Here is a 10737-nt window from a genome sequence, read left to right on the forward strand (position 1 = left end):
GTCATGCACTAGGGGTCATAATGTCGTGCTTAAGGGTTCTGCAGTCACACTCGAGGGCCAAACTGTTATACTCCAGGGCTTTCAAGATGGGGAACCACACGAGTGGCATTGCTCATCCACTTATAAAAAATCGAACGTAACTCCAGTGGCGATTAGTTTGTTGTGTAAGATATAAATACAATATTCTTCTCAACCAGCCTCAATATATGCATGGTTACGCGCATGCGATGAGAATGAATGTGTATTTTCCTTAGAGCGTATCATTATTATCTGTATGACGTGTCATTACCTATTAAACCCCAGTGAACAAGACGGTACGGCCTTTGAGCACGATGGTACGACCCCATAAATGTAATGTCCTCACCGTTGAAAGTCAGATTCTAGGACGAACAAAAGCAGTTATACATTACTTATAAACCAGACCAAAGCCTCGTCTCGAAAGATGCTGTATATGCTGATCAAACCCACACTAACACACACACACACATGACAGATATATGACGAACCCCATGGCATTAAGCATCAGGTCTACTGTTGTATGTCTTATGCTCAGTATTTTTAGACACTTAGGCATGTTTACATACGACTCTTAATTTCCTCTCTCTCTCTCTCTCTCTCTCTCTCTCTCTCTCTCTCTCTCTCTCTCTCTCTCTCTCTCTCTCTCTCTCTCTCTCTGAATATTGCTCTCTTAAAGATTATTGTTGAAATTGATACTTAAAGTGGCATGAATGATGTAAATTACTGCATAGGAAGATGTAATATACGTCATTAGGATGATAATAATTTGAAACAAAAAATATTTTGCCTATAGCAAATAAGAAACAAATTGCAAAAATGCCTTGAGAATATATTAACTACAGAATGACTCCCACTTTTTTCATTTTTAGTTTGCAGTTTGATATTATGCGATTATATTAATTATTCCTTTTATTATATGTGTTTTCATTCACCTATCTTATCTGTATGAATATGTTTCCCTTCGTTTAGGAATTTGAATTCTGCATCAGGGATATATTATACTGCGTTTCGTTCTGTATATTCATGCTTCATAGAGACAAAATAATTGTCACTACACATTGTAATAATGGTGATATTAGAACAATTTTAAATCCCATTGAACACATTTTGTAATATACTAAAGGATTGTCAACGGAGAAACGCCTCTAGCTTGATATCAATACTTCAGAATCCTCTAAGATGGCATATGATACAGAGACATGGCATTAATATTATTACTTATAATTCCATTTTATAAATTGTGTTCTAAAATGACGATACACCTGAGGATTGCATTTAAATTCCCGCCGAGTTATGGCATTTAACTTCTGGCTCTGTGGCAGCCTTCACTTAAATTAGAGCCGTGTTGCTTACACTATCCGCCATTAGGAGTGAATCTATATTAGTGTTGAGCTCGAAAGGAATTATGCTCTAAGGAATTTCTTTCGGGATATTAAATCACACAGGAGTTTATTTATTATATATATTATTATTTCTTTACTGACAATGGCAACAAGCTGGAACTTGGCTCCGACAAGCAAAGTGATGAAAATATGATGAATATTTATTAACACAAGAACGTACGTTAAGAATTAGATAAAACTCAGTAAATATTAATAGAAATATTATATTGATCGTATTAAAATAGACATTGTGGGGAAGTTTTGGGGTTCGGTGAAAAAAAATTGATTTATAAATTGCATTATTGGAACGTATTTTCCTACATGTTAGGTGCCATTGCACTCAGATCCTTGGGGGAAACTGTGTACCTTGTGTTTTACCGTTATGCATTGTTTATAGGTAGGGAAAATACTTGATAACCCCCAGGAACACTTAGAAATTATCCCCAATACTCTAAACTTGTTGTTTGTTGCGTCGTTGTGAAGAAAGGACCATCAAAATTCCGGTCCCCAGCGAATTTCGGCAGGCCCGTGCAGGGAGAGCCGAAGACACCATGAACGCCAGGTCAAGAAAAATCCGATCCAGCTCCGCCAGGTGGGTCTTAGTGGACCAGATTATATATTTGAGTTTCAGGCCGGGAGGGAGTGGCGAGGCCGCAGGAAAGCAGGAGGAAATATGGAAGCGGCGGCCATGTGAAGGTGGGAGTGCTGGTGGCCGCCGGCCGAGCTGCCCAGTGATAGTAACAACACAACACTCGATTTTCTTGCCAAAAAAAAAATATTTTTTTCCGCATTTCGCACCCTTGTCGTGTACCTGGGGATGCTATGCACAATTTTTTCGGCGAATTGGCGGTGAGAGGAGGGTGTTGGAGGTGCTCAATTGAGTGGCAGGTGTTTTTCATGAATATTGTAGGAGACATCTGGCGAGGTGGTCAAAACTCACTTGTTTCGGCCAGCATCACAACACTCTCCTCACAACCCCCCTCCCCCCCTTGTGTCCGCCATAATTAGGGAGGTATTGGCTCATTTGCTGTGGCAGAGAGGGGCCCGTGTGGACCCCAGTTGGTTCTGTAAGGCGTGAAATGTGTGGTTGTGGTAGTTAAGTAGAGAGAGAGAGGCAGGTGAGGGAGGCTGGTTGGCATCGAGACGAGGCCGTGTTTGTCTTGTGGATTTGTGGGGAAAGTGAGTAGTTTTTTTTATCCCCCTTCGGTGGCCATTATTAGACCCCTTGTGACACCAGAGGAAGATATGAATGTCATTATGTTGTAGGATGTGACACAGTTTGTGATCTTGTTATGTTTAAGGGAGTCCTGTAAGTCGTGATGAAACCACTTTGTTTTTCATGAAGCATCATAATAGCCACAAGTAGTACAAAGTATAAGCTACAAAATGTCTATTTTCTTAAGTGCTTGAAAGGATTGTGGTTATTGAGTGGACATAAACCTGAGGATTGATATGACCAGCAATCATGTCCCAGCCAAGGTACAGTATACCATTTTCCTGTACGTGAAGGACTTACAGATGTGCTTTATACAAAGTAGTTTAGGTTTCATAAAGCTTAGTGTGAATTTTCTTTCTTGATAATGTAAGCTGGATAGGGTTTTGTTAAGTTATGGATTTAACATTCAGATTGTATTATTTGTGCTTTATCCCACATTGTGCCATGTATGAAACACAGACCTATGTCCACTGCTTTCTTTATCATCACCAGAGTGAATAATGGCCACAGAACTTTGAATTATTATTGATGTATCTGTAATTTTCTCACGTCAGGAAAGTCGCATTTTGTATTTCCTTAGCTTAGTGTAAGAAATTATTGTGTATTTTTTTGGTTGATTGGTAATGTTAAGAGCACCACCATTGTATGTTATGATGGCAAGTTGTAGATTTTCAGGTGGTCTACCTAAACGGGTTAATTCAGAAATGTTATGTCGAAGCATACGGGGAGTATCATTGCATTGTATCAAAAAAAATTCACATAGAAGTTCGTCATACTTTATCAGTTCATAATTGAGACATTGAGACATATTTTATGCTTACATGCACTCTCTTTAACCTCACTAACCCAATATCTTTCATTAATCTGCATTACTTTGTGAAACTATACTTTTTCAGGTTAGACTAAGCTAAGAAAGACTTAGTAGGTACATATGCATCCATTAGGAATAGCTTTTCCCTCTTAATGAAGGAGAAGTTTTGTAAACCTGTGCATAAAAATCTTGTTCAGGAACTTGATTTATAGAAAGAAGTCTAAAACTGTATGCTGAAACAAAGATGATGTTGGTTAGATGATGTTAGATTTAATCAATGCAAGGTTGGTAAGAGTAAGTATTATTTTATTGATAAAGTGGAAACCTATTCTTGATATAGTGCTGGTTGAATTGTGACACTATTGATTCCCTAAAAAGTTTCCACAAAGCCCTTGGTTTGTTGATAATGGTGTTACTGGACTCAGACTTGTGAGACTATGACAGAAAAGTCGCTATCAGCAGTGTTGTATTATTTTCAGTGGATTGAAAGGAGTACAGTCTCCTTCACGAACCTCCCATTCCAGATAAGTTTAATATTTCCTTCCTCATTGTAGTGCAGCCTTAATGCAGCAGGAGCCCCTTAAAAGGGGTCCTAGGGTTGAATAATGTAAATGATAATAATAGAATAATGTTGATAATGATTATAATGGCAATAGTAGTTGACAAAAATCAGATATTCAATAAAAAGTTGTGTCATCTGGCAGTTTCCTCTTTTCACTCAAGTGTTGATAAACTGTGAAGGTAGAGGAAAAAATTAAAGGTACGGACCCAGACAAAGTTAGAGGAATGCAGATCAACTTGAGGAAAGATCAAAATTCTTGTGACAAAGTATTTTGTGAAATGGATCCATTGTTTAAACTGGGAAAAAACAAGGAAACTAGGAAAATTATGAGTTTCTATATGTATAGTTTGCTATAAATGTCAAAACTTCAGATATTTTGGAAGATTTTTGTGTGTTGTGCAGCATGATATGATACTTTTCTTCTTTAAGCCATTCTCTTATCACTAAAGTATTTTGGTCCACTTTCTCCTTTGATCATGCTTGTGATGGTGAAAATTATTTGTATCACATGTCTTTAATTGGGATATTTTCTTGATGAAGTGAGAAAATGACATTTCCAGTTAAGAATGGGACTGGTAATCAGCCCCTAAGAACACCATGATAATCCCTGTCTTATTCATATTTCTTTATATGTGTACTATGGCGTAAGTAAACATTTACAGAGCTTATAATGCTCTCATGTTGCATAACTTGAGTTATGGAAGAATAAGTTTTAACCATTGCAATGTAAGTGGCATTTGACTTCGGTCAGCTGTTGCATGTTTACTTTGTGTTTTTGACCCATCTGTTTATGATATTTTCCCGATATGATGTATAAATGGCAAGCATGTCATTTAACTCGGACAGCTCACATTTTTCATTGATATGATACACTGCCTTAACACTTAAGTAGCCTATCATAATATCATGGAGTACACAATTTCTTGAATTATGTTAAAGTAAGACCTGTGAATCATTGCTTTTTAGACAGCTTGGGTGGACCAGCTAATGTTTGTTTACCTCTGTGTTTCTCAAAACTCCTAGATTGCACCACACATGGATGCCTGTCAGAGATATTTAGAACAGAGAAGGCTGCTTATCTTTGCAGTAAGGGAATATTTTTGAATAATGTGGAGAAAAGCTGATTTGCATAGTTAATGAAAGTTCACTTGACCTTATTATTCTGCAACAGCAAAAAGGGTTTATGGAGCAGAAAGCATAAAAGGTAATGTAGAAGTTGGGTCAAGAGGTTTCTGACGGAAAATTTGAAATAGTGGTGAATGGAACTATATCATATGAAGATATTTTCTCTTGTGTGCCACAAAGCACACCAGGATTAACCTTGGTACAGTTTATGCTAATGAAATCAGACATAGTTGGAATTAAAGTGTAGTTAGATATGTTGCTGACAGTACCAGAGTCTGTTTGATACAGTAATATTACTTTATGAGAAGATTATGTATAGAAAGTATTTTTTAAAGAATATGAATATGATGCTTTAATGGCAGAAGAAAATTTAATGGAATTCAGTGAAGAAAAGTTTAAAGAAACAAGTTCTGGAACAAATTTCAATGTAATGTTGACAACCTTATAAGGAAAAGGAACAGAGATTGATAAAAATGTTAAAGATTTAAGAATGTTTGTAAATGAAAAGGTGGAATTTGAAGACTACAATGAAATATTTTAGTATCAAGTAACTAGCAGTCTAGTAGCATGAACTTTCAGCATGAAAAATTTGTAGTGTCTGCATAAAAAGCAAAATTTAACTCTGCTGTATTTTATGATGATTGCCAAACAGGGTGGAATTTGCAAGCTGGAGGGATTTCTGAAAAACCATAAGAAAAATTATGGGAATGCAACACTGGGACTCCCATTAATAGTGGAAAAATGTGAACTCTGGAATCAAGAAATGTCAAACACGTGATTATGCATGGCAGCAGATAAAAGAAATCTGGGAAAATATTAAAGTTTACTGTAATTTAGAAATTCATAAATTGTGTGGAATATATAAAAAGTTATCAAGCAAAAATTTTTGAGATACATATCAGAAATATTTATTTATTTCATTTTGCTTTGTTGCTGTCTCCCGCGTTTGCGAGTTAGCACAAGGAAACAGACAAAAGAAATGGCCCAACCCACTCCCATACACATGTATATACATACACGTCCACACACGCAAATATACATACCCATACATCTCAATGTACACATGTATATACACACACAGACACATACATATATACACATGCACACAATTCACACTGCCTTTATTCATTCCCATCACCACCTCGCCACACATGGAATAACATCCCCCTCCCCCCTCATGTGTGCGAAGTAGCGCTAGGAAAAGACAACAAAGGCCCCATTTGTTCACACTCAGTCTCTAGCTGTCATGTAATAATGCCCGAAACCACAGCTCCCTTTCCACATCCAGGCCCCACACAACTTTCCATGGTTTACCCCAGACGCTTCCCATGCCCTGATTCAATCCATTGACAGCACGTCAACCCTGGTATACCACATTGATCCAATTCACTCTATACTTTGCCTGCCTTTCACCCTCCTGCATGTTCAGAAATATATACCCAACAAAATAAAAATTAGTAAAGAGTGGTTACTGAAACCCTTTAAAGAAATCATATCTAGAGCCATTTCTAATGCTGGTAATTTTCAGTTAACCAGTAACACCTTTCATGATGACAAAAAATAGGAAAGTACTGTTAATTTGATGATCTTAAGTCATTAAGTGAAGTAGCTTATGGAGTGTAAGGCATTTGTGGGCTGCCTGAGGTCAAGTGTGCATGGGTTCAAATTTTGGTTTCACAGAAGTTAGTCCACTGTCAACCCAGATTTTCATCCTCCTGTAGGGATTTGTCAATAAAATGGGTACTTGACTTTGGAGAGGGGAGAAAGAGTACTTCCCACATATTCCCAGGGTGTCGTAGAAGGTGACTTGAAGGGAGTGGGGCGCTGGAAATCCTCCCCTCTCGTTTTTAATTTTCCTAAAGAGGGAACAGAGGATGGGGCAAAGTGAGGATATTCCCTCAAAGGCTCAGTCCTCTGTTCTTAACACTACCTCGCTAACGTGGGAAATGGCGAATAGTATGAAAAGAATATATATATGTATTATTTTATATTTATTATACTTAGTCGCTGTCTCCCACGTTAGCCAGATAGCGAAAGGAAACAGACAAAAGAATGGCTCAACCCACGCACATATGTATATTCATAAACATCCACACATGCCCATATACATACCTATACGTTTCACTGTATACATACATATACATACACAGACATATACATATATACACATGTACACATTCACACTTGCTGCCTTCATCCATTCCTGTCGTCACTCTGCCACACATGAAATGGCACCCCCCCTCCCCCCGTGCACATGCGAGGTAGTGCTAGGAAATGACAACAAAGGCCACATTTGTTCACACTCAGTCTCTAGCTGTCATGTGTAATGTATTGAAACCACGGCTCCCTTTCCACATCTAGGCTCCACAAAACTTTCTATGGTTTATCCTAGATGCTTCACATGGCCTGGTTCATTCCATTGACAGCATGTAGACCCCGGTATACCACATTGTTCCAGTTCACTCTATTCCTTACACGCCTTTCACCCTCCTGTATGTTCAGGCCCCGATCGTTAACACTTCACTCCATCCTTCCACATCCAATTTTGTCTTCCACTCTTCCTTGTTTCCTCCCCCTCTGACATATATTTCTTCTTTGTCAATCTTTCCTCACTACTCATTCTCTCCATGTGACCAAACCATTTCAATACACCCTCTTCTGCTCTCTTAACCACACTCTTTTTATTACCACACATCTTTAACCACACTCTTTTTATTACCACACATCTCTCTTACACTTTCATTACTTACTCGATCAAACCATCTCACACCACATTTTGTCCTAAGACATCTCATTTCCAACACATCCACCCTCCTCTGCACAACCCTATCTGTAGCCTATATCTCGCAACCATATAACATTGTTGGAGCCACTATTCCTTCAAACATACCCATTTTTGCTCTTCGAGATAACGTTCTTACCTTCCACACATTCCTCAATGATCCCAGAATCTTCACCCCCTCCCCCACCCTGTGACTCATTTCCGCTTCCATGGTTCCATCCACTGCTAAATCCACTCCCAGATATCAAAAACACTTCCTCCAGTTTTTCCTCCATTCAAACTTGCCTCCCAGTTTACTTGTCCCTCATCCCTATTTATATATACAGGGAGCTGTGGTGTTGGTGCATTACACATGACAGCTAGAGACTAAGTGTGAATGAATGTCTTTTCCTAGTGCAACCTCACGCACATGCGGGGGAAGGGGGTTGTCATTTCATGTGTGGCGGGGTGGCGATGGGAATAGATAAGGGCAGACAGTATGAATTATGTACATGTGTATATATGTATGTCTGTGTGTGTATATATACGTATACATTGAGATGTATAGGTATGTACATGTGCTGTGTGTGGACGTGTATGTATGTGCATTTGTATGTGGGTGGGTTGGGCCATTCTTTCATCTGTTTCCTTGCACTACCACGCTAACATGGGAGACAGCGACAAAGTATCATAGATAGAATAAATATGTATATATTATACTTTTTTATACTTGATTTGCTGTCTCCTGCTTCAGCAAGGTAATGCCAGGAAACAAAGTATGGCCCATCCACTCACATACACATATATATGCATAAACACCCACGCAAGCACATATACATATATGTACATATATACACATGTACTTATTCATATTTGCTTGCTTGCCTCCATCCATTCCTGGCACTTCCCCACCCCACAGAAAACAGCATTGCTACCCCCTGCTTCAGCAAGGTAGCGCCAGGAAAACAGAAAAAAAAAAAGGCCACTTTTGTTCACACTTAGTCTTTAGCTGTCCTGTGTATATTTTTTTTGCATATATTCACAATTTTTTTTTTTCATATATAGTCACCATTTTCCATCTGTTAAGAACAGATGACTGGGCTTTAGAAGGAATATCCTCTCTTGGCCCCCTTCTCTGTTCCTTCTTTTGGAAAAGTAAAAATAGGAGGGGAGGATTTTCAGCCTTCCTCTTGTTTGATCCAATTTTTCTGTCTCTGTTTGTATGGTAACTTTGAAGCAATACATGTTAGAAGCTTGATTCATTGTAGGTAACCATGTATGGGTGTGGATGTAATGATTAGATTTTTGGGGTTGAGTTTCCCTAAGATTTTTTATTGTCCAGTTCTATAATGCTTGAGTTCTGTTTTTTGGGAGGTCCATCTTTGAGGAATGTTACATGAAAAGACCAGCATGTCACAAATTTTTGGAAATGAATGACCCCATTATTTTTTTCTTATGTTTTACTAGTGGTAGGACATTAACGACACAAATGTTTTTTTCAACATAGTTTGATGATTATGGATTTATTATGTAAATGATCATGGAACTTCATATTTCAGGGGTGGTCGTGGAAAAGGTACTGAGAGGCAAGTGTCAGCAGATGGTGTATACACTAATCACCGTTTCATGCAGTCCGTTGGGGCTCTAGTTGGCCTCCCAGTAAGGGTAAGTTCCCAACACAGTCTTGAATTACTGATAGCTTAGTCCTGACCTTTTGAAGATGTTTTAACCATTTAGTTTGATCGTATGATTTCTTTTAGTTTGAATCTTAGAAAATAACGAAAAAGCTTCATTAGATACAAATGGTTGTAATATTTTAGTATTCTCGATGTGAAACTTGTGTGTATATACCTTTCAGGACATTCTCACTTGACATGTTCAGAACCCAGCCCTTTGCAACAGCAGTAGACCCACCAACCCAATGCGCTTCATTACCCCTTCTGAGATAAAAAGGAAAATCTTATTCCCTGCTTAACACTATAGAAACACAGATTTTTCCCTTCCCCAGCTAACAAAGTTTCCAAAGCATGCTCACATTGTAACTCAACATGCATTTAACAACCATCTTTTGGACCCAGGCTAAACAACACTACTTCAGACATACAACCATCTGAAACGAGAATCTCCAGGTATGTATGAGTAATGCTTTCGTGTCTGATTTGGACACGACCTATATCCACAGCATTAGGAAAACTGATTAAGTATATTGCAAGACCCTTCATTCCCAAGATGCAACTTCCATACTAAAGACACTGAGCACTTCTCAGTTGTCTAGCTAATTACAAGATGTACACACAGCACCTTTTCTCTATAAGCCTGAATTATTTCAGTACACTTTGTTAAGATCTCCTAATGAGATGCACCAACAACCACATCTGTTTCTTATGCTGTCATTCCTCATGTTACCACACATTTTCCTTGAGCATTTTCTCGAAAAGAAATATGTATATGCGATTATGGGTGCTGTCAGACTGCCTGGTTTAGGTTACTCTGTGACTTAAAACTCACCTTTGACGATGCTGTGTCTTTACCAACTGAAGAAACAGAATACAGTTGCATAAGACAACTCACTTCAAAAGAGCTCATCCTGTCCCTCCCACTGAGAATAGCAGCCTTTAAGCTGTAGGTGTCTTTAGATCGCTGAGAAGAAGGTTCTGGGGTTATATTATAATGATATACCAATTAACAATTGTGTTTGTAATTTCTTTTCATACTTTTTTGCTGTTCCCATAATACCAAGGTAGTACCAGCAACAGATGAAAATTGTCATAATGTACTCAAATTTTGGGTGAGATTAAATTATCGGAGTACTTTCTTATAAAAGAACTTCTTGACCATATCATTCCAAGGATTCCATCCATC

The 10737-nt window shown here is 38.2% G+C and overlaps 1 protein-coding gene across 1 annotated transcript in view; it reads left to right on the forward strand.

Annotated features, from left to right (window-relative positions):
• The first annotated feature begins 1717 nt into the window (after positions 1–1717).
• The window catches only part of LOC139748379 (uncharacterized), a 30580-nt gene continuing 21560 nt past the window's right edge, over positions 1718–10737 (forward strand). Inside the window, 2 exon segments of the mRNA XM_071661492.1 lie at positions 1718–1992; positions 9435–9540. Coding sequence (XP_071517593.1) covers positions 1952–1992; positions 9435–9540 — 147 coding nt within the window. The 5' untranslated portion in view covers positions 1718–1951.

Source organism: Panulirus ornatus, chromosome 73 (assembly GCF_036320965.1).
Source record: "Panulirus ornatus isolate Po-2019 chromosome 73, ASM3632096v1, whole genome shotgun sequence".
In the NCBI taxonomy this organism is placed as follows: domain Eukaryota; kingdom Metazoa; phylum Arthropoda; class Malacostraca; order Decapoda; family Palinuridae; genus Panulirus; species Panulirus ornatus.